This window comes from Eptesicus fuscus, chromosome 11 (genome assembly GCF_027574615.1).
Source record: "Eptesicus fuscus isolate TK198812 chromosome 11, DD_ASM_mEF_20220401, whole genome shotgun sequence".
NCBI lineage: Eukaryota > Metazoa > Chordata > Mammalia > Chiroptera > Vespertilionidae > Eptesicus > Eptesicus fuscus.
The window spans coordinates 51,818,029-51,841,300 of record NC_072483.1 but is presented as its reverse complement, the minus strand read 5'-3'; the positions used below and the strand labels follow the sequence as shown (position 1 = coordinate 51,841,300).

Below are 23,272 nucleotides of genomic sequence, written 5' to 3'. Positions count from 1 at the left end.
CCCCGGCGAGGCATTTTCGCACCACGCCACTGCGCGGAGAGGGAGCGAGATGGAGGCGAGATAACCTCGCGGAGGGATCCGCGCGGAGGCGATCCCGCCGCTCTCACGGGACTCCTCACGCCGCCCGGGAGATGCCTCCGCCGGCCTTAAAGGGGGCCCATAAAGCCGCACTGCCAAGGGCTCGCGGTGCCCCTGGGGGCCGAGGGGATGTGGACTGCGGCCAGCCCAGCGGGGCGGGGGCGCAGCAGAACCTTACACTTGGGGGGGAAGGAGGGAGGCCACTCCCAGGAGGCTGCAGAGCAAAGGACTCTCTCTCCCGGCCCCTGGAGCAACCCCGCAGAAGTTGGCCGCGGCTTTTGCACCTTTGGACACGTGGGCGCAGCCCCGGGAACATGGGCAGGCTCTGTAGACGGACCGGACCGTACTTTTTTTGGGTTAGGTCCTATCCAAGCAGCTTGATGAAAGGCCACCAGGGTGACCCCAAAACCTGGTATTATCAAAGCGAATCTAAGTCCTTCTTTTCCAGCCGAACAGGCCTTGTGGAAATGAGATGTACATTTACCCTTGACGCACTGCACGCCTGGCTGAGGCTCCCAGGTTAATTGATATTTAATGGAAATCATGCCCATGAATATAGTTTCCATCATTTCACCCTTGATAGACGTCAGCACCAGGCGCAGGGGGGAGGCTGAAGAATGTGGGGAGGGAGGCATTAGCATTGCTGAGGGAGTAAATAGAAACGCGGGACAGAAATGTTCCGAGGCGGGAAGGAGGATTCGCGCTGGGGTGCGTGGTATTTCCTCGGGCAGGACGGGCGGCTCCCTGGTCTCGGCCCGGTGTGGAGCGGACCAGGGCAGACTGAGGCCCCGGGCGGATTACGGGGGCGTCCGGGGGGGAGGGACTCCCAAGAGCCCCCCCCCCTCCCCTGCCCAACCCCCAATGTGACTGGGAGCTGGCCTTGGGATTGTGCCGGTCCCAGGCAGCTGCGGGCAGCGCTCGTCTCCTGCTCACGACTCTAGTTCATCCGCCAAGCCTGTGCAATTACTGCCGGGAGCGGGCGCCCTGCTCAGCTTTAAAAGTTACGCATTTTTCCAAAAGGAAAGAAAGAAAAGGCTCATCCTAACTTGTGAGCGACGAGGAAGACAAACGCCCTGACTCGTGTGGGCAAGTCGAATGTGAATCGCAAATACGAAGGTGGCTCTAAAGCTGCTTGGAGTTCCACCATCAACCACCTTCTCTCCCCCACATTCTCCCTCCCCATAAATGGGATAGGTCTCTGTTGAGTGAGTTTTCCCCCCGCCAAAGCGGCTTCTTTGTGTGGGTTCTTTGGGTGACCCAGCCCCTTTCCCTTGCGGATAACCCATTGTTGGAAGGGCGCCCAGGCCCACCGGCCTTGGGACGAACCTCGAAAACCCTGAGTCTATCGAGGAGGCTCCCGCTAATACTGAAAACATACCACGCCGACTTTTCACGCCAAATGCAAAGCTCTAAAAACCCCAGGGAACCCCAAGGCGCAGCAGGCCAGTGATTTCAACTACCCCACTCCTTGTGGGTTGCCCCAACCTGTGAGCGCTATCCCGAGGTCAGTCCGGGTGGACTGAATATCATATTTTGCAAATGGAGGGTGGGGGGAGGTCGAAGAAAGGCATAGCAAGATGATGTCTAAGACTCTCAATTGTTTTTACAGGGAGTGGCTGGAAATAGTTAAGGTAAACCGATTGCTAATAAATCTCCAGATAATAAAGGCATCCTTTAGTTTTTAAATTAGCAAACTGCAGGAGACTTTTGTTGTGGGGATGTTGAAGGGTTGGGGTTTGTTTGTGTTTGTTTTCCGTCGGTTATCACCAGGTAGAATCTACTATAAATCCTAAGGCGAAGGAACGAAGGAATGGATAGTGACAGTTAATTTGTATTTCAACCTTGCAATTATCCAATTAATAGAGTATTATTTTCAACAAAACCTTGGAACTAATTTTGTAATTGTGCCTTTTTAATTTCGCTGTTTGGAGTGCATGTGTTTGCATGTTTAAACACTGTATAAAAGAGTGGATTTGGAATGGAATGGGAGAAAAAGAAGAGCAAGCCCAGATCTCAGTAATGCAAGGCATCTTCTAGAACTGTGTGGTTCCTCGGTGTGAAAAAAAGAAACACAAATACTACAAAAATAATTTCTACACATTCTGGCCTAATTAAGAAAACATTGCAATACAACATTTTCTCCTAGGACAAAACAATTCGTTTTTTTCTTTCAAGCGTTTTGTTTATAATCTGAATGGAAAAAGAACGCGATTAACTTCATAAATAAAGATCTATGCCTTTACACACTTCTGTTTTGATCGGATGCATTAACTTACCATAACGTTTATAGTTTTAGCAGTGGCATAGTCCAAATTTTTCTGAAATCCTGACTGAGCCAAAATTTTATCCCTAACAACACGACTGCAGAACTTAATAGTGCACATTGTTTCTTTTTAAAAATAAATTTATCCTAATTTGGAATCTAAAATATTATTGTAAATATTTTTAATCAAAACCTTCCTTCACCACTCCAACTTTACGAGATCACAAAGTGGAGCGACGGCGCTCTCTAGTGGCCAAATACCACCTCGAGCCGAGCTTAACTTCTCTTTATTAGACTCAAACCAATTTCAATCTAGTTCTTCAGTTTGGGACTTGGATCCCTGAGGCTAATGATGCTTCATCCCTGTGATTGTCAACAAATCAAGCCCAGGAAACAGCGGCTCCTAAATGCCAAATATTTTTGTGCTCCCAAGAACTTCCAGTAGTGTCTTTCAAAAGTTTCCAACCCTTCTTTTGCCAGACAGTAGTTTCTCAATTTGTAATCACCTACAATGATAGGATGGACTAGATTTAACAAAAATTGCAACTTTCTAACTATCAACTGCAACAGGATTTTTTCCCCCCAGAGAACCTGGAACTTCAAAAACTAAAAATGTACAAGTTAATTTAGTAATCTTTTAAAGTGGTTTCTCTTAGCGTTAAATCATGAGTATTTGCTGTTTTAATTTTGTAATTTTAATACTTCAGGTCCATTTCGCTGGGCAATGGGGTGGAGAAACCAAATTAAAAACTTCTTGCTAGATCTCTCAGTGGTTGTCTGGAAAGGGCTTATTGGGCCCGTGTTCGTGGGAACATGTATAGACAATAAATGAGATTTTAAATGTATACCAAAAGTCACAGAATGAAATGAATTGACTAAGCATTCCACTTGAAAATTTTTAAAAAGTAAAGAATTTAATCAGCTTAGGTGTTTCCTGCAAGATTAATCTTTTTTTCTCAATTTTCAAAAACCCTTTCCTCCACCTCAGCAGTAACTATTATTTTCTATAATCAAATAGATATAATTTCCAACAATATTTTCACTGTGAAATTTTGGAGTGGAGGGCCAGATATTTTTGCAAAAAGGCATTTAAGTAACTTCATTTTTTCCCCCAAGCACCATTTGGCTGGGAGACCCTCAGCCTGAGTAAATGACCCAAGATCACTAATTCTCCCACCTCTGAATAAAAGGCCGCTTTTAAAACAAACAAAAAGAACAAGCTGGACCTCGACCATAGTCAAATATTATAAAGAACCACCCACCGTAGGCTAATTCTAATACCCAGACCATTTAAAAAATCAGAAATTCATCATCTCCTCCTTCCTATCCACACACCCCCGTTTTTATTTCCTAGGTGCTCACAACCTAACCACCGGGGGGAGGAGGGGGTGCAAGGCCCTGCCTTGTTGGTCCAACGCAGTCTTGTTTATATTTTATTGTCCAGATTTTAAGACCCAGTTTTTGTCTGCATTTTTCCTTTTCTCCTACAAACACAAACATCAAAATGAGACGGTTTCAAAGCGAAGCGCCGGGCCTATCGTAAACCCATTACCTCCAGACGTCTCGCCGGCTGGATGGCTTTATGACACCTTGGCTCTTCCTGTTTTCAAAGAGCCGTAGGTATCGGGTTGGCCGCAGGGGCGGGGGTACGCAGCACCTTCGGCCGGATCTGGGCCTTGGCTTTCCCTCCCAGCCCCCCTCTGCTTTTCCTTCAAGTCCCCTCTTTCATCAGGACACCCCCCTCCCCTCAACTTTGCCATTGCCCCTGCCTTCCGCCCAGCCCAGGCCACCCGGCGCCTCAACCTCTCGGGCCTGCAAAAGCTGAGGGCCCGAACCCTCACTTACAATGACCTTCATTTTAGCCCCTGAATGCGGCCCTCAGAGGGCCTAGCTGGGAGCTAAATGCACACAGAAACGGGGTTGGGGGAGGGTGGAGGTAGCTGTGGAAGAGAGCCTTGACCATTTTGATCGGCTAAGGTCACTTTGGGGCTCCAGTGGGGAGGGGTGGAAGCTTACAGCCCTACCGGTTCAGGCCTCCCGGAGCCAGCCCGCCCTGCGGAGCTGGAGGAGTTGCTCCCCGAGCGCAGAGTTGGCCTTTCGCTTGTTTGTAGGAAGGGGTGGGGGTAAATCAATGGCTGGGACCCCGTGAGCAGAGGGAGACATGGGGTATGGTGAGCCAAAGCCCCAGAGAGTGAGTGCCTGGCTTCGGGGGCTCTTCGGCTCCTCTGGGCACGGAGGAGAGACTGTCACTGGGTCCAGGGCACAGAGTTCCAAGAGGTGCTGGAACCAAACTGGGGGAGGGATAAGCTGCCAAGGGCCACCCAGGTGCTGTGTTCTGGGCTGGGTCTACTCACACAAAGGGAGACTGGGAAGCACATCAGGGGACCCCTGAGGTGGAAGGTCCCCTGATTTTTTAGCAGTGTCTCCCTCCCAGGGATGGGGGAGGCGTCCAGGGAGGGTGACATTTTGCAGAGAGACAGAGAAAGCAGACACACAGCGTTCAGGGCCAGTATCTGGGCTCCATTTAATCAGGTCAGCATTTATTGGTAGGAAGCGGTAACATTTACAACTGGTCCTCAGGCAGGGACGCGGAGGGCCAACCCCCGCCGCCGCCCACGCGAGGGGAGCCCTCCCGTGACAGCGGCTCCTCCAGTGCACTGACAACACCCCCCTCCGCCCCACTGGAGGCCCTGGGCTCCTCTTTCGGCTTCCTTCCAGGTCTCAGTCACAGGCTCCCCAGGAAAGGGGGCTTTCATAACCGTTGGGCTACCCGGCCGGGCCTCTTTGGGCCTCCTCGGGCCTCCACACTGTAGTCCTCTGCCTTCCTCCTCCCAAGTGAGGCGCATGTGGCTCCTGCTGGAGCAGCGCTAGGGGCTACACTACAGCACTTTTCAGAAACATGGAGGGCATTTACAAAGGAGAGAGCTGTTCAGGCCAGCGTGCACTCACAAAACACAGCATTTCCTAAGGAACCAACGGGGCAGGAAACGGAGGGTGCGGGGCAGGGCAAAACCCCAAAGCCACTTGGTTTCTCCAACACGTAAGCGAGCAAATACAGAGTCCCCCCCCCAAATACCTCACAGAGACCAACCACACAGTCACTTCTACCTAAAAACGGGGTAAAATGTCCGAATCACTGGAGAGTGTCTGGAAATCAAGCACCCACAAAGAAAAAAAAAAAAAAACACCCCACTGCCTTTGCAGAGCAGAGCGGTCCCGCCGGCCCCTCGCCGGGTCAGTCTCCTTTGGGGCATTTCTCCTTGCTCATCTTTTTCATTTTCATCCTACGATTCTGGAACCAGATTTTGACTTGTCTCTCTGTGAGGTTTAGAATCCTGGCCACCTCATAGCGCCGGTCCCGGGTGAGGTACATGTTGAAGAGGAATTCCTTCTCCAGCTCCAGCGTCTGGTATTTGGTGTAGGGACAGCGCTTTTTCCGGGTGGAGCGAGCGTGGATCCAGTTTGCAGCGGGGTTGTCTGCGAAGAGGGGGATTGAGAGGAGCGGAGAGAAGGGGAGGTAGGGAGAGACGACAGGGGGGTGGTGGTGGGGGGGAGAGGTCGTTAAATTAATTTCACCAAGGATGGCCGCTTTTCACAACTTGGGGGAATTATCATAAAAAGCCTTAATGCCCGCGCTCTGTTTGCCGTACAAGCCGCGCGCCCAGGGTAGGTTGTTATGGGAAGCTTTTTTTATGGATGCGTGTTGCTCGCCGTGGCTAGGGGTAGGCGGCTAGACGTTTTTATAGGTTAGTAAAACTATCAGTTTTGCACATTCGAGCCTTACAGGTTTCAGCAATAAATCAGGGGGCAATTTCTTTTGCACTTACTTGGGTCAAGTTGCTGCGGTGGCGGCTGCGGATGCTGCTTCTCCTCCTCCTTCAGCGGGCAGCCCGGGCTCGGATGGTCGCTGCAAGCCGAGGGCTCCGAGGAGCCGCCCGCCCCGGCCCCGGCCCCGATGCCCGCCCCCGGCCGTGCTCCCCCAGCCGCCGCCGCCGCCGCCGCCTTGTCCCGTAGGAACGAGCTGCAGGAGAACTCGGGGTCGCCGCTCCCCTGGGACTCCCGGGCCGCAGAGCACTCAGTCTGTTTGGAGGAGGAAGACGAGGAAGTGGAGGAGGAGGTGGCGGCGGCCGCTGGGGTCGGGGCCGCTCCGGTTTCAGGCTTAATCCCGTAGTGGCGCCTGTTGGGTGGGCCGCTGGGGCCGGGGCTGGGACCGGGGCCCGGGCCGCCGCCGCCGCCGCCGCCGCCGCCGCCGCCCGCGCCGCCCGGGAAGCCGGGCAGCGGTTCCATCCAGGAGCGCATGTAGCGGCCGGGCTCGGAGGCGGCGGCGGCCAGGGGCGGCGGGGGCACGTACGGGTGGTAGAGGCCGCTCATCGCCGCCGCCGTCGGGGGCTGGGCGGGCACCGCGGACCACGAGGCAGAGAACACGGTCGATTTAGGGGCAAAACTACACGAGGCAAACTCGGCGGCGGCGGCCGGGCTGTCGGCCACACCTGCGGGCCTGCCCTGCGCGCCGGGCCCGGGCGGTCCGAAGCGCGCGGCGAACACCTCGTCGCCCTCATGGCCTATGAGCGAGTCCACGTAGTAGTTGCTGAGGGTGCCACTGGAGGACATGTTGCGGCGCCGTGCGCTCCCACCCAAGGTTACACTGCCCGCCGCGGCGCCGCTCCCCGCCGGCGCCCTAGCCGCCGACTAGTTCGCAGGCTGCAGCCTCCACCATTGGTCGCGCGGCCCACGTGATCATATTTACCAATACCGGGAGTAAATCAGTCCGCTAAACTGGGGGCTGCTGTGATTAAAAAAAAAAAAAAATCATCATCAACATAAGCGGCGCAATTAGAGCCTGCGGGTCCCGGCCCGTGCGCCGCCGGACTGGGCCCCGCCGAGCCCGGCCAGCCCTCGGACCGCCGGGACCACACGCCGGGCTGCGGCCGGAGGCGGCGCTGGGACTATTTGTTCGCCTCCTCTTGCCGCCCTCGGGCTTTCCGTCCGTCCCGGCGCTGCCTCCCCAGCTCCTGGGCTCCGCGCTACCAGCCACGCGTCCTGGGCTAACGGAGCGCTCGGCCAGAGCCGGGACCGGCCGGCCGGGACACGCAGGGCCGCTGCTGGCCCCTGGCAGGGCGGCCTTCAGGGGCGGCCCCCTGGCGCCGGAGCCGGTTCTTCTCCCCGTGCCTCTCTCCCTACCCAGACCCACCCCCTCCCTGCACATACCCACACACACGCTCTCACAGCTTGTCGTGTTGTTTAAAACAGGTGGAAGACCTTTGTAATGATATTATGCCTTTCAATAAAAATTTTATGAGGTGTATTTGATTATAGATTAATGTGTCCCTAATAAAACGGACGGATGGAGCAGCTCGGAGGGCCCCCTCCCCCTACCACACTCACACGCGGCCCCGTGCAGCCACCTACACCCCCAGCGGGAGGCTGAGCACACGCCGCGGCCGGATGGGTGAGCTGGGGTGGCCCACGGGCTGGGCGCGACGGTGGCCACCACGGGCGCAGGCTTCTGTCTGCCCTCAGAAGGGCTGGCAGGAAGGCGAGTCGGACCCGCGGCCAGCGGCGGCCCGGCGGCCCTGTCTTCTCCGGGGCTGCTGCAAATGCCCTGGAAGAGAACACGCCATAGGGCAGAACCCAAATCTGAGCGCGAGACCCGCTCCCGCCCGCCGCCCGACCTAGAGGCCAGGGGAGCCGCGTCTCCCAAGGCAGGGCGTCTTCGCGTGGCTCCCACTCAGAGGCCTCCAAGGGGATGCCGGGGATGTCTTTAAAGTGGCCCTGGTCCTCGGGCCACTCTCGTCCGATTTTTTTCTCTCTCTTTCCCTCCCAGAGGTAAGGCTGGGCAGCCTTGAATCTGAGGGAAATGCCCATTGTCACTCCCAAATCCATGGTACAAAGCCTCTGGAGCCTGGCTGGGAGCTGGGACAAAAGCAGCTGGGTGCAGGCGCTGGAGGATGTGTTCCTTGCTCTACACGTTGCCCGGCGCACCCTGGGAAGGCTCCCAGCCCACCTTGAGCCCCGGAAAGGAAGCGGGTAAATGGCTCATGGCCTGATTGTCTTTGCCAATGGCTTTCTGATTTTGTTCCAGAGGAGCTGCCTTTGCCTGTAGCACGGTTTTCCTCCCAGACATGGCCCCCTGTCAACAACTACGGTGCTCCCCACATCGTGGGGGAAACGGAAAAGTTAAAATTGCCCTCCTCCCGCCCAACCAATGGCGGTCTGGGGCAAATTGATTCCAGCGTTCCTAACCTGGCATTCATTCAGACCCACTCTCTCCCACCCCTAGGAAATAGCTCCCTTAAAAGGGTTCTGTCTTAGAACTGGGGAAGGTTCTTGGTTTTGAGAAGGAAGTTTAAAACTCTGAATAAATACAGAGTCTGCCAGACTCCCTGGGTGAGGGCTCTAACTCTTAGAGCCCCTAAAAAGTTGTTTTTAGGGGGAAAAGGGCAGGGATGAAAAGAACATGTTTTTGTGGAGCTGCTTGAAGCTGTTGGAGACCCTTTGAAACTGCAGCACAACCTGGGGTAACGGATTCTCTGTCAGCAATTCTCCCCAAGGCCTCTCTTTCCTTCTCCCTGGCAGAAATAGATTAAGTCCGGACTCTCTTGGGCTATGGATCCTCCAGGATATATACTGGTGAAAGCTGGGGTTTTTCAAACCGTGGCGGCAGCTGGAACATTGGACTTCGTGGGAAGTCATGTTCATTTGCAAATTCTCTTTCAGTCACCCTTTGTACATTTTCTTGCCTCCCAGATACAGTGGCTCCAACTAGCATTTTGTAATTAAATAGAGGGAGAATGGGGGGGGGGGCGGAATATTTCTGCCTTTAAAAATTTTCATGTGGACCACTAAAAGGTAATGACTGAGCATAAAATCCTTCCACAAGGAAACTAGGACAAAGTGGATGGGAAAACTCACCCATCCTCTGCTTCGCTGTGGCCTGGCTGTCTTGTGCTTGGGAGGGGGTGAGAATGAGGGAGTGGGGGGCAGAATTGGATCCGATGCAATGCTAAGCTGCTGCTTGTCCTTGCAATGGAGGCCCCTTGGCTTCCAGGTGGGCAAGACTGGTTTCAACCCAGCCCCTGATGATGGCACGCCAGCCAGAAATTGCCAAGACCCACTGAAAGCATTAAAAATAACACAACCAAAACCAAAGAGAAAGACACATAAGTGGGGAGCTTTGAGGAAAAAGCAGCTTGGGCACAAGCTTACTTACCAGGCTTGAGCTAGAGGGAAACTGAGAATTCAATTCAATTAATGGGGAGCTAGGGAGAAAAGACTTCCCTTCTTCCCAACTATGGAAATAACACCCCCCCATACACACACACACTGCCAAATTTCAGGACCCTAGGCCTCCTCCAGCTTCTCTCTCACATCCTTTTCCTCCTCTCTATCCCCCTAAACTTCCCCAAACAAGCAGATTAACAGGAAGATAGTCTCATCAAAGGCTTTCATTTCCACTGTAACAAATTTTCATTTTAGAAAGCAGAGGGAGCGAACTTGTTTCCAGAATTTATTGCATTATACATGCGACCAGAACATGCACAGAATGGACAGGTTGCTGTTATACTCTACCAAACCACAGATGCACCACAAGGGAAAGGCTACAAGGCATAAGTCATCAATATTCCATCTCACCAAGGACAATTGCTAAATTCATTTGTGAAAAGATACATTGTAATGTGCTTTTTAGTCCCCCTCCCCCCAAAGCTTGTGAATTTTCTTAATCTTTTTTAAATATATATGTAATTTAAGTACTTTTAAGTACTGATGTATTCAAAACGCCATGGGCTCATGGACTAACCACACACAGACCTTTTGTGTTAGGAAAAACATGAAAAAGTCACATTGCTGGATAGATGAATGGATTGATCAATGCTCTACAGTTCCAATAAGTTAAGACCCAAATGAAAATGCGCAGTAATAGTTACCCTGCATTACGATGAACAAAATAATAAATTACACGTGCTAGTTTTTAATATATATATATATGTATATATATACTCATAGGGATTACAGATCACTTGCAGCACGAACAGAATAACCCCAAAGTCACATTCTAGCAGGAAAACAAAACAAAAAACAAAGAGCAAAGAAGGTTTTGTTTCCGCCTTCCCAGTCTTCCAGCACTGGGCCCTGGAATTCGGTGCCCCCTCTCTGATCCCGGACTCCCACGGGCCTCGGACCTAAGAGAAGGTGAGGTTGGCGGTCAGTTCTCGGATCCGGTTCTCTCGGCTCATCTTCTTGAGTTTCATTCGGCGGTTTTGAAACCAAATCTTGACCTGCCTGTCGGTGAGGTTAACGCTCTTACTGATCTCTAGGCGGCGCTCGCGGGTGAGGTACATATTGAACAAGAACTCTTTTTCTAATTCCAGCGTTTGGTGCTTAGTGTAAGGGCACCTCTTCTTTCTGCCACTCTTTGCAGTGAGCCAATTGCTGGTTGGAGTATCAGACTTGATTTCCTCTAACAAAATTAAAGGGAGAAGAAGAAAAAAAATCAAGAATTTTTTTTTTTTTTTGTCTCTCAGTCTGTTCAAATGTACCCTTGGCCATGACCCTGCAGGCAGCCAGGTCGCTTTGGGAAATACTGGTATTAAACATTACCCACATGAGGTGGGCCTTGGAAGGGATTAGTCAATGATACCAGATTAGCTTAAAGGCCCCAAATGATAGGATGGGCGGGGACCTGGCCTTCTGTGCCAGGGTTCTCTCAGCTTTCTGACCTGCACCAAACATTAGTACAATAGTAAACTCTCAGGGTCTCCCCAGCAACATTCTAAGTGGTCAGCTCCTAACAGGGCTGGAGTGGAAGAAGCAAGCCACAGCCTGGACAAGGCTACCGACCCCACTGCTGCCTCAGGTCTCCAAGTCTGCCACTTCTTCCCCACTTTCCCCAGGCAGGTGGGGAGCCACACAGCCAGGTCGATAGGTGCCCACTTTCCTTTAAAACATAACTGAGTACACCTTCTGCACCCTGCCTGGGCATTCAGCGTTTCCTGAACGCTCATGCCTTCTCGCCCCCACACAAAAGCATTGCCCAGAAATGTAGCTCCTTAATGTGGCCCACCTTTAGGCACTGGAAGAGAGGCTCAGGGGCAGGGTTCCTTCTCCAAAATAAAACCCCAGAGTCCCTGGCTCTTTGCCCTAGCCCAGCCCTAAGGCTGGCTCTGCCGGGTTGGCCAAGCAGACTGTTCTCCCCCCTTCCGCCTTTGCCCCCTTTGCAAATGAATTGCAAAGCTCGAGGCACTTTCCCCAGACAAAGCCAAGGTTACCTAGCCCCGCAGAGGCAAAGAGCCCTTGTTTCCCCGCTCAAGCGCCAAACAACCAAGCCATCTTGTTCCCCTGGCCGCCCCCAAGCTCGCAGGATGCGGGGTGCATACACTTAAACACGAACACGGTGTCTTGGACCACCTTAAAATCATAACTGGGTCAAAGTTGGGGCTGCAAATCTGAGCAAGAGAAAGGAGGTTCTGGGGCTGTGTTTATGAGCGGCAGGTCATTTGCGCTCTTTTGTTGCATTTCAGATCTAGCTCAGGAAAAATAAACCCAGCAAGCCCTTCCTCTGGCCAGACGCCATCAGCGTGGGGCCAGGACTAGCCAGGAGGGCCGGGGCCGCGGGGGAGAAGCGGGGATGATCTGGGGACGGAGAATGCCCCCTCTAAAAGCTGGGAGGAGCAGCACCGGCCCATCGGGCCCGCCTGAGCTGCCAGGGCCCTGCGCCGCCGGGCACCCAGGTGCTCCCTCTTTGCCGGGCTCCCGGGCTGCGCGCCCCGCTGGGGTGGCAACCCTGCTCATACCGACCTTTGCTCTCCTTCTCCTGCACTTCGGGACTGGACACGGAGACCTCGGCCAAGCAGCTCCTTTCTTCCGGAAGGCCACCCTTGGCCTCAGGGCTCTCCACCTGGGAGACTTTGCTGGGCTCCTGGCCGCTTGCAGGCTCGTTCATCTTCTTTTCCATCTGCAGCTGGGCGGCCGAAAGCTGTGGCTTGGCCGCGCCGCGAGGGTTGAGCTGGAGCATGACTGTGGAGCTGCCTTCGGGGCTGTTATTGTACTCTTGGGTTTTCCCGGTGGCGTAGGTCTGACTCAGTCTAAAATATCCAGGGACAGGAACCTCGGGGTTCTCAACGGGACAGGACTCAGGGACCAGCCTCTGGTACGAAGGGACCTCGGCAGAAATGAGTTTGTTGCGCTTATCAGAATACATGCAGCAATTGGATTCTTCCTTAATGTTGGTGGTGAAGGAGCAAGTGGGGACTTGCTGTGTAACAGGTTGCTCTATTCGACAAGATCTGTTCGGGTCTGTCCAACTGTCTACTTGAGGTATATAAGGATGCACATTCATACCCATATTTTGGTGGTTCACTTCTCTTTTGGCCAGAGACGGGAGCAGTCCACAGGTTTGCATTCCATAGGTCCCCATGTCTGCGCTAGGTGGTGGCATGTACATGCTGGCGCTGCTCGAATAAAAACTGTCACTCCTGCAGGCACTGATCAAGGAATCTACTAAAAAAGTATTAGCAGCAGGAGAGCTGTTGGGAAAGGACATTTTGGGGAGGAATTTGAAGAAGAGAGATTGTGTCCTTTGTAGGCTGACATCTCTAGGAAAACATTCCCCGTGTAATTGTGGATGCCTCTGCCGACCACATGACAACCAAGCCAATGAGATTTGAAAATGGCCTTGAGCCGCAGCCTCCTCGCAGGTCACGTGTTCCAGAGCCAGGCCGGCCGGCCGCGTAAGCGCGGACAACAGCGACATCTACTATGCGCCAGAGATAGTGCGCGCTGGAGACAACCGGCCCAGCGCTCTCCGCCGCCCGCCAGCCTACCCGCCTCGGCTCGGCCCGCCCGCCCCATTTGCGTCCCCCACTCCGGCCTCTGGGCCACGAAGGCGGAAGGAAAGGCTCCGCCGGAGGGGCCTCGGGAGGACACGCGCGGGGAGGGAAGCCGGAGCGTCGTGGCGCCAGCACATAGAAGCATTCCACGCACACACCCAGGCAGAACGCTCCCGTGAGGGCCGGGGCCCGGGCGGGGGGTGGGGGCCCAGGCTGGGTAATTTTGTCCCGGGCAGCCTGGGAAGGTGAGTCGATTCCCTGGGGCCTGAGACATTCCACCCGAGGAGTCCACAGGAAAGATCTCCCGCGCAAAGACGCGGCCAAGGTATCCCGGGGCGCAGAGGCGAGAGGCCACGTAGCTGGCCGGCCCCCGAGGCTGAGGACCGCTCGGTCCCAGCGCTGCCCTCTCCTTCGGCCCGCCCGCCCGGGCTCCAGGTTCCTCCGCCGAGCCGTGTGCTTTCCGGGGAACCACACCCCGACCTGTAGGGCTGGTGCTGGGAGCTTTCAAACCGGAGACAGTCCCTCGCCGCAGTTCGTTATCCGCGAAAGCGTTCCCATCGGGAGAACTAAACCGATGTTTCCCTCCCCACACACCCTGATAATAGAGGGCAAAGAGGAAGAAAGAAAATAATTTTTTCAAAGGAAGAGGAAAACTCTCGCCCTCAGACTAGAAGTTTTAGAAAACTGACTGGGCCAAACAGGAGAGAGAGAGAGAGAGAGAGATGCAAAGGTGTCATTTGGTTCTTCTGCAAAGAAAAATGTTTTCCTTTTATGGATTTTGTAAAAGCATTGGTTTCTGACAAGTGCAAGGTACAAAAGGTTGTGGAATTTATTAATACATATTAAGAAGAATCAGGGCGATCAATAAAATTCTCATCTACATTCTTGGGCTACTTGGTAATTTTCTTGCTTCTGAAGGTTTTTAAAGAGTTATACCCGCTGTTGCCACACACGGGAAGATATTTTATTAACAAATCAATCGAGACTTTGTAAAGGATAAGATTAATAGTTAGGATTTAGCATAATGGCGTTCGCTTTATGAATTATTGAAAATTATACTATTGATTTTTCCCCTTCGGTACTAACCAAGAAGGTCAATTTTTGTTTTAACACAAATTGTCAAATATTAAAAGCTATACTTTTGTCAGAAGTCAAGTTTTATAATTTTGGACAATTCCTCAAATTATTTGACATGGTTTTGCTTGGGTAAGAGGAGGGAGAGAAAGGGAGGTGGGGTAAGAACCTTAGTCCTCTGTTTCCTTTGTGAGGGAAAGTTCTATAAAGGGGATTCGGTCTGGGCTTGTGGTTGAACTCATTAAAGGACACCACCATCACCGCCATGGAAACTCGGAGTTTTATGAGAAACTTCTCCAACAACTTCCTCTCTCCTTCTCTAGTTGTAGGCGGGTGAGCAACACTATGGAAGCTCCGGCCTCCGGGCAGTAGCGGGGAGCTTTAACCTTGATTTCTTCCCAAAGGCTTGCCCTGGCCAGGCCAGGTCGCTGGAGCTGTCCTCTGGCTTCCGGATCCCCTTCACTGCATCCGAGAGAAGAAAAGGGCCCCTAGCTCTGATGGCGAACCAGTTCTCTATCCCGAAGACATCCGTGTTTTCTTCTCCCCGCATTGCCCTGTTATGGACTGGCCTTGGATTTCAGGCCCAGAGACTGAACTTGTGGGCAATTTGGGTTTCCATCTCAGCAGAACAGTTCTTTGGAGCCTGATGCTACATGAAGCACATCAGCATTCTGGGGGACCCACTTGCCCACTTGCTCCTTCACGGAAACCTTTTCCAACAAACCCTTTGTCAGCCCCTCCCCAAAAGGAACGTCCCCTGGCCTGGTGGAAAAACAGGGGTTGGACATTATTTTCAGCCTTGGGACAGCTTCGCCTGTCCCCTCGAATTGCCCTCGCCCAAACAATAACCCCTTTTAAAAAACTCTGCGGTGGCAATGAGACAGACCTTTTAAACCTTTAAGCAGCTGTTCAAATACAACATCATTGTCAGGTTAAAAGCCTAGAGCCTCTCACTGCTCAGACTGCAGGGAATGCCCTGCCAGGGAAGCCGGAGGGTTAAACATTACATTACCTTTTCACCGGGTTGTCTGATTTTAAGCATGGGGGGGGGGGGGCGGGGGTTGGGGAGGGGAGAGGATGAGGAAGGCAGAAAGAAACTCCAACTTTTTGCTCTAGTCTGCTAAGGTCCTATTCCAAGCTAACAGCCACTGATCAGCACACTGAAAATTGCTTTCCTCAAAGGCGGAGATTATCATCCCAGCCACGGCAAAACGTGCCCAGGGCTGGACAAAATGCCCGCTACACGCACTCTCGGCAGGCGCCCTGACGCCAGCCTGGCGCTCCAACACTGTCCCTTTCCATCTCGGCCAGGAGCTTGGTTGTCCAATTCTCCCTATCCCACGCAGAAGGCAAGACTGTTCAATCTAACTGGGAATCAAATGCCCTTTCATAGTATTTGTTTACACAGGAAAAAACAGCCAAGCTAAAGAACAGCGATTCCTCGTGGAGCGTAACCTACCGGGGCAGGCAGAATCTGCCTTCCGATTTGAGAGCCTTTCTGTTTCAGCTCCCGGTGGCTTGGAGTTCAAAGTCACCCCCACATTGGATTTGGTTTTAAATAAATCTTCTTCACTCACAGAAATAAAAAGTGTATCAGATATAATTTTGAATTACCACAAAATTTGATTTTATTATTTTTCAAATTTCTGCCTCCTGACCAGATCCTGGAGGCCAGAGACTGCCAATATTGCAAAGAGATTTTATCATAAAAATCAAGCAAAATAGTTTTAATACGAGAGCATCACCTGGGCAGAGGAGGATGGAAAGTTTGTCTAAGACCCTAAGGCTGAGATGAAGCAAACGGAATGAAAAGGCAGTGGCTTTCAAGGCCAGCCTTTATTTTGCTTACGAGTATTTAATATAGCCGCATGGCCACTGTTCTCGATCATCTTTAGATCAGTGGGAGCAGTTACCATTAATAATAAATCAATATTGCACCATAAAGGAGATGAATATCCACGTTTCTACCAAAACATCCTTCTCCCTGGCACAGCTCTTTCCCGAGGAAAATTAAAAGGGTCGCTTTGTCAAGAAATTAGCATTTGTAATCAAGAAATGGTTTGCATCTGTGCTCTCTTGTCACCAGGAAGAAGAGCAGGGGCCCTGGGCCTGAGTGAACTTGGGGGGCCCTAGGTTTGCCCTGAAGTTCGGGCCCTGCGTGGCCTCGGGGCTGTGCCACCCTTGGGGTGCAGAGTAGATGGAGACAAGTTTAAAAGGCTGCTTCCTTAACCAACGGATGCAAAACTCTGGGGGGTGAGGGCATATATGGGAGTGGGGTGGGGGGTGGCAATGGTAAGATATGTACACATATAATACCTTAATAAAAAAAAATTGGAAAAAAAATAAAAATAAAAAAAAGGCTGCTTCCTTAAGGCACCCCTCGGGGTTGTGCTGTGCACCTCCCAACCAACCTGAAAAGAAATCAAAGGAGCAATGGGGAGGCTGGGGAAGCCACCGCCAACTGGATGAGGGGTCTGTGAAAACAGGTAAAAGGGCCCTGGGCCAGGGATCCTCTTTCCCTTGCCGACACAAAAGATTCCTTATTTAGCGCATTTCCCCTCCACTTCAAGATCTGAGACCCCAGAGACTCAAGACACATGACCACCCTCCAGGAGCCCCATAACCCTGACCGATCGGGAGAGGTCAGGTCCGCAGCCCTCAGGAGTCCTGATCCAATCCCCTGGCCTTTTCCAAGTCCATCTTGGGAGCTACCAGGAGGGAAGGAATTGCAAACCGATGAGCATCCATGATCTTAGGGAAGGCTGCCGGCCAAGGCCCAGGCCACCCCTCCACAAAGCCATATGCACCCCCGTCCCCCCAGTCACTCAAAGAAGAACACAATGACATTTGGGAAGGGGAGTTCTCACCCCCAAGTGAACTGAGGCCCCAGGCGAGGCCCTGGGAAATGTCGCTTCAAAATATCTAAGCTGGACCCACAGTCTGACAGGCTGGAGCCGGGGTGTCCGCAGGGAACACCATGCCTCTGGCTGGCGCCTCGTGGGGTGCTCATGGTGCCCCAGCCACGCTGGAGCCACTGATGCCAGCTCCCAGGGGTGGACCCAGGGCCTTCGGTCCAGGGTCTGGAGGGAGGAGACAGAGACAGCGGAGCCCGCACTAATTCCGGGATTTCATGAGCTTCACAATGAACTTCGAGGAAGAAGGGACAGTTACCCATCCTTAGAAACCCACGTCCTAGAGAACTCTCTTTTGGAACCTCCCTTTAGGCCCAAGGCTGGTAACACAGACCCTCCCCAACGTCAGGGACTTTACAAAGGGGTGGGTGGTAGAGATCGGCAGGAGGCACGAAAATCAAATTCTGTGCTCAAGGCCCGCAGGCGGCTTGGAAGGGTGACCAGGAGTCTGTCAAATGCAAAGCCTGTTCGCTTCCAATGCGTCACCCATTCCATGCCGCCCAGGAGTATAAATGTTAACCAGGACAGTCTGCCGCTTCCCGCAGCCGCATCAGCCTAGCCTCGCCCGCCTGGGCGCCCCAACTCACAGTCCTGCTTGTGCTTCCCGGTTGCTACCCCATACACCCTGAAGCTAGGCTGGACCTGGGGGACAGGGGGACTTTCCTCGCCCAGAACGACCTCCCTCCTTAGTTCCGATGGGTCCCATTTTTTTCTGGGACCACACTCAGCTAACTTTGCTGGTGCCCCATCTGTCTTAAACAAAGCCTTTTAATAATCTCAGGGGGTCGGAGAGCGCTCAAGACGGATACGGTTTTTGGGAAGGGGTGGTCCTATCCTCATATTGCTCTCTGCACGCAAAGGAACAGGAATATTGATTTTCCCCGATTTAATTAACTCGCAGTGGCATGACCTATTTCGAAATGCACATATTAGTCTTTTCAAAATCTCTCCTAGACTCCGCCAGGTTATAACAAGGTGCTCCTTGCGACATCTTTATCTTTAAAGAGATCGCTATTTTCAGAAATAGCGGCAGTTCCCTTTTCTCTGTCTTTATACAACTTCCAACATCGCATAGCTGCTTAGGACAAACAAACAGCAAACGAATGCCTTAGTGGCCGCCTGTTTCTAACGGGGCTGAGATTGCCTATTAGAATCCAGTAATGGACAGACACGGTACCGCGGCCCCTCCGCCAACCGCGGCTTCTGGAACGTGAGCACGCCCCCGTGTGGCTCTCCAAGGCCATACAAATGGAAAATGCTATTTCTTGCCTACGGTGGTGGACATACAAGCTTGCTACATTTAGCCGCAATAAAAAAAAAAAAAAAAAAAAAGATAGATGGAGAGAGAAAGAAATAAACCAGTTTTAAGCTCCTGGAACGATCATACTAATACTACTAGGGCACTGACATTTTAACGCACGCCCATAATTCCAAACAAAGGAATCCCTTTCCAAACGAAATTACTCAACTGTAGACTTTGTTTCTATTGCATCTTTCACCAAAGGTTGTAGGACGCTTTTGAAAACAATATATTTTCTTTTGTTCCATGTCATAGAAAGTGCAATAATTTATTTGACAAGGCGACAATTTTTAAAATACATAACGAAGGTGTAAGTCTAAATAGAACTTCCTTTTTCAAATGCCTGCGTTTAAAACCGAGGTTCATTATCAGAGCAAAGGGGACAACTATCTATGACTCCCCTCCAACCCCCCACCATTTTGTAGCTGCATTAAAAACATGCTGGTAGACATTTTAATCTAACTAGTGTTGTGTGTTTTTTAAAGTCAGTTGCTATTGAATTACACAAATGCTTGAAGGGAAATTAAGATTATTGATCCTGAAATTAGGAATTTGCTTAGATTTATGGTGAGCCTCCATATGATTCTGTGTGGTCATAAATGTGTGTGGGGATCTGGATGTGTGAGCATGTGTGTGAGAGTGGGTGGCGGATGAATATCACAGAAGAACCTTAAGGCGCCTAATTATTCAGAAAGGTTAAAGGTGATGACCTTGACATTTTGGAAGTTCAAAGGCGTACACTTATGCACTTATGTTTTTCCTTGCCCCCTAAAGCTTTGGCAATTAAAAAAAATTTTGCATTTGGAAATGCATGCTCCCTCAGAAGAGGCATGTGGTGCTGTATATCTTATGGATTTTTTTTTTTTTTTTACTTTGGGCTTATGAGAGGTTAAAAGTCACAAGATTCACTTTACTCTTTTCAGAGAAAGAGAAGCTTTTCTCACTCCTCCAGTTTATTGCACATTGCGGAAATCTCTTTTGGGCCCACCAGAAGGTGTATAATATAACCCAATTAAGCTGTTTAGAACTTTGGCTTTTATGGTGTTGTCTAGACAGTTCAAGGTTTTGTAAACAGCTTGGCCTGGTCCTGCAACATAAAGTGCAGTACACCCCCCCAACACACATTCTTTAACTTGAAGCGATAAATGTGGAGAAAACTGGATCTGCAGCCCTGGGCCCTGTTTTAGGAAGATGGCTTATCCTCCCTGTTCCAGACCCGCTGTGACACCAGCAAGCGCCTTGACACCTCTCTGGCCACTCTGCCCACTTACAATTTCCTTTCCGCAAACTACCCCCCCCCAAAGTGTTCTAATATTGGTTTCTTCTTTTAAGGGACCATGTATCCTTGACACTTTGTTAAGAGTGACTTTGGATTTTCTAACCAGTTTTTTAAAAAATGTTTTTTTGTTTTGTTTGTTTGTCCCCACCCCCACCCCTCCAAATTCCAAGTTCACTAGACTAAGGCGGAGGGAGTGTTGCTACTTCCGTTCCCGCTGCCCCAGCTCATCCTCTGGAGAAGTCAGCACCAGGGTCACATCCTCAATTCAGAAAGTCATCCCTAAAATGGTTTTAAAAGCCAATGCCGAGTACCAGTGGGGGGTGAGGGGAGGGGGAGGACAACTCTTATTTTAACGGAATTAAAAAGCATTTCACTTGAATTTCAGTTGCACGGGGGAGAAGATTTTGGCCACTACAATATCCTAACCAGACACTAAAATTATTCAAAGAGGAAAATCCATACAGTGTATTGAAGCTGTAACCTCCATTTTACTAGAAACCATTTATTCACACAAAAGACAGTGACTCGTGCCTTGATCCGACAAACCAAAGGTACATTTCCCAGAGTTTAAATAATCTGCGTTCACCAAGGGGGAAGGACGGGGTCCCTTAAACTCAGAACAAAAACAAGTGCCTTGGCAGCCCAGGCCTAACTCTCTACAGATCCCACAGCGTCCGCACCGGGACTGGAGAGAGAGAGAGGGTAAACAACAGCACACTGGCGGTAAAATTGTAAAGGGACGTTTGCATTACCATTTTCCCCATATTAGGATCCATTCGGCCAAGTCCCCGGCCTCGTCCGCAGGCAGCAGTGGTCGCTGGGAGGTCCCGAGTTGACCGTGGGAAGGAATGGTGGAGTTCCACAGAGAAGAGGCGTCCTTAAACCCCAGGACATTGGGCCTACCGAAAGCAGGCCGGTGGGGAGGAGGGCGAGCGAGTGGGGCCTGGGGGAGAGGGGTGCTTCCTGGAGCTCTCAAAATAAGGGGTTTCCAGTGAAATACTGCAGACGGTCTCTGTTCAGTTTCTTTTCCTTCATCCTGCGATTCTGGAACCAGATTTTGACTTGCCGGTCAGTGAGGTTGAGCATCCGAGAGAGCTGGAGTCTTTTCTCTTTGTTTATGTACACGTTAAAGAAAAACTCGCGTTCCAGTTCGCGGATCTGGTACTTGGTGTAGGGACAGCGCTTTTTCCGGGACCGCTGGGGGGCTACTGCAAGGCAAAGAGACCGAGGGGTGAGAGAGGCCGCTGCCTGCCAACCTCCGCCCACCCTCCCGCCCAGGCCTTCGCGAGGGCCAGGCCTCGGCCCTGTGGGGACGTCCCCTGCGGCTGCTGAAAGGCCCTGCCTTCGTCGCGGGGGGATGATATATGGGCGGGCACAGGAGAGAGTGCGGGCGAGGACGTGTGTTCACACCCTGACACACATACAGCCTGGCACCGAGGTGGGGGAGCAGGGCTCCGGGCAGGCTCCGCGCTGGAACCCGAAGGGGGAGAAACGCGAGCGCGCCGGGCATCTGCTTGACTCCAGCCCGCAGCGCGCTTCAGCCAGAGGCTTGGATGAAGTCCCGTTCGGGGATCAACACCCCCACCCACCGCCAGCACCAGCACCGCCACCTTCGTACAGGAGGCGCGAGCGTCCACGCTCACACGTTGGCTTGAAATCTCCCCTCCTTCGCGCCTCCCTCCATGGTCTCCAGCACACACACCCCCCAAACTGGGGGAAAGCTCTCTGCAGCGATTAATGTCCTCCTCCAAGTCTACCTTAAGCCCACCTAAATTGGTTTCCTATCGTAAACACGCTTTACAACGGCCCGGGAAATCTTATAGGATGTATAAACCTCTTCGAACGCTTATAAAGTAGCACATAAAACGGCGCAAGCAGAGGGAGGCCCCCGCGCCCCCCCCCCCCGCGCGCCCGCGGCCCCCGGGGCCCAGCCGCCCACCCCGCGCCCCGTGCCTACCTGTGCCGCCGCTCTTCTCAGCCCCCGCCTCCCCCGGGGGTCCCTCGCCGTCACCCCCGCTGCCTTCTGCCGCCCCCTTCGGCTCCGAGGCGGGGGTTGCCTTGGCGCAGGGGCTGCCCCCGCCGCCACCGGTCCCCGTCTTGGGGTCGCCCTTATCGGCGGCAGCGCCCTCGGGCTGCGGGGGCGCGGGCGGCGGAGGGGGCTGCGGCCCGGAGAACGGGGGGCCGGGCGCGGCCTCGTAGAACTGGTCGAAGCCCTGCGGCAGGATGCCGTTGCGGCCCACGGCGCTGTAGAAGTTGGAAGCGGGGCCCGCAGGGCCGTGCGGCGGCCCCGGCGCGGCGCACACCGGCTCCGGCGCCTTGAAGAGCACGTCCGGTCGGCGGCCCGCGGGCGGGAGCAGCTCGCGCTGCATGGCCGCCTCCTCGGCCGCCGCCGCTGCCGCCGCCGCCGCCGCCGCCGCCGCGTAGTAGGGAGCGTAGCCCCCCGCGCTGCTGCTGCCGCCCCCGCCGGGGCCACCCCCTCCGCCGGCCCCCGCGCCGCCGCCGCCGCCGCCGCGGTACGGCCACTTGGCGCGCTCTAGGCCGTAGTCGCGGAAGGCCACCTCGCGCACGGGCTGGACGTGCGGCGCCAGGTTGGACGAGTAAGGAAAAGTCATCTGGCAGGACGACGGTTGCGACAGGAACGACGGCTTGCTAGCGAAGTCCGACGGGGCCACATAGTAGGCGCAGCCGGGCAGGTACATACTAGCTGCGCTCGGGCCGCACTCGTCAAAGTCGTTCATGGCTCCGCGGCGTGCGCGCCGGCGAGCCCTGGGCCGCTCCCCGCGCCGCCAACCTGAGCCATTGATTGCACAAGAGGCTTGGGCCAGGATCAACTAAGCAAAAATCCCCACCGGGCGCTGACGTGCAATTCATCTTGATTGATTCTGGTGGTAATTATGTCACGTGACGCCATGGAGAGAAATGTCCTTATATCTATATCAGCGCTCGCCAACACGCCCCGGGACGGCTCCTGGCGCCGAGACACGCGCGTTGGGGGCGGATCGGCCTCCCTCTCCAGCCAGATCTCCTTGGGCGCCCCCGACCAGGCGGCTCCGCAGACTGGTCACCTGTGCGCCGCCGGTGGCTGCCACTGCTGGGTGCATCTGCCACCGCCCGGCTGGGCCGCCCGCCCGCGCCGCTTAAGTACGCGGACCGAGGCTGACGGGGAGGAGGAGGGAGGAGGAGGAAGGGGGAGGAAGGGGGAAGGGAAAGAAGCGGAGAGCAGAGGGGGGAGCCCCGGGCCCGGGGCACTGGGGACTAGGTGTGAGGGTGTGAGGTTCCCACTCTCCACACCCCTCCCAGCAGCCGATCCCTCCCCCGCGACGCCACCACCCCAGCAGCGTGCCAGCAAGGAGCTTGTTGCTTCTCCTTCAAGGGGCGTGATTGCGCAGCTCTCAGGCGCAAGGAGTCTGATTTACATATTTCTCTGCCAAGCGCCTTCGCTGCAGAGTAACTTGGCTCTCTTCACTCCTGACCTCGGGAGCGCAAGTGCCAGCCTCGGAAAAACCCACTCCAAACACCCGACCAGGAGCTCACCCGGGC

At 53.4% G+C, this 23,272-nt stretch overlaps 3 protein-coding genes across 5 annotated transcripts in view; all 3 read right to left on the bottom strand.

Annotated features, from left to right (window-relative positions):
• The window catches only part of LOC103283290 (homeobox protein Hox-D3), a 49,299-nt gene extending 41,796 nt beyond the window's left edge, over positions 1 to 7,503 (bottom strand). Inside the window, exons 1-2 of one of the 2 annotated variants that reach the window (XM_054723542.1) lie at positions 6,169 to 7,498; positions 4,850 to 5,818 (exon numbers count right to left, since the gene is read on the bottom strand). In XM_054723542.1, the coding sequence (XP_054579517.1) occupies positions 5,577 to 5,818; positions 6,169 to 6,952 (1,026 nt within the window). In that variant the 5' untranslated portion in view covers positions 6,953 to 7,498 and the 3' untranslated portion in view covers positions 4,850 to 5,576. Of the gene's footprint in view, positions 1 to 4,849; positions 5,819 to 6,168 lie in introns of those variants that run through there. The other variant, XM_054723541.1, reaches the window with a different exon arrangement.
• A 2,332-nt stretch (positions 7,504 to 9,835) lies between these two features.
• Positions 9,836 to 12,896, bottom strand: HOXD10 (homeobox D10). Its single transcript, XM_008138530.3, has 2 exons — positions 12,137 to 12,896; positions 9,836 to 10,799 (listed from the first exon to the last, which is right to left on the bottom strand). The coding sequence occupies exons 1-2, from the start codon at positions 12,879 to 12,881 to the stop codon at positions 10,522 to 10,524; spliced, it is 1,023 nt and encodes a 340-aa protein (XP_008136752.2). The 5' UTR covers positions 12,882 to 12,896; the 3' UTR covers positions 9,836 to 10,521.
• Positions 10,746 to 22,475, bottom strand: HOXD11 (homeobox D11). 2 transcript variants are annotated; one of them, XR_008557551.1, is made up of 3 exons: positions 21,690 to 22,475; positions 20,485 to 20,940; positions 10,746 to 10,799 (listed from the first exon to the last, which is right to left on the bottom strand). XR_008557551.1 is itself a non-coding variant. In XM_054723543.1 (2 exons), exons 1-2 carry the CDS (start codon positions 22,468 to 22,470, stop codon positions 20,705 to 20,707), a joined length of 1,017 nt encoding a protein of 338 aa, XP_054579518.1. In that variant the 5' UTR covers positions 22,471 to 22,475; the 3' UTR covers positions 20,225 to 20,704. The 2 variants fall into 2 exon arrangements, 1 of the variants encoding a protein (XP_054579518.1); XM_054723543.1 differs by lacking the exon at positions 10,746 to 10,799 and having other exon boundaries at positions 20,225 to 20,940.
• Between the last annotated feature and the right edge of the window lie 797 nt (positions 22,476 to 23,272).

Excerpts from the sequence above, each read along its gene's own strand:
- HOXD10 (XM_008138530.3), bottom strand. The coding sequence starts at position 12,881 with ATGTCCTTTCCCAACAGCTCTCCTGCTGCTAATACTTTTTTAGTAGAT. Across the intron at positions 10,800-12,136 it reads GCAGGAGAAGGAGAGCAAAG|AGGAAATCAAGTCTGATACT; the intron begins GTCGGTATGAGC and ends TAATTTTGTTAG.
- HOXD11 (XM_054723543.1), bottom strand. The coding sequence starts at position 22,470 with ATGAACGACTTTGACGAGTGCGGCCCGAGCGCAGCTAGTATGTACCTG. Across the intron at positions 20,941-21,689 it reads TGAGAAGAGCGGCGGCACAG|TAGCCCCCCAGCGGTCCCGG; the intron begins GTAGGCACGGGG and ends TTTGCCTTGCAG.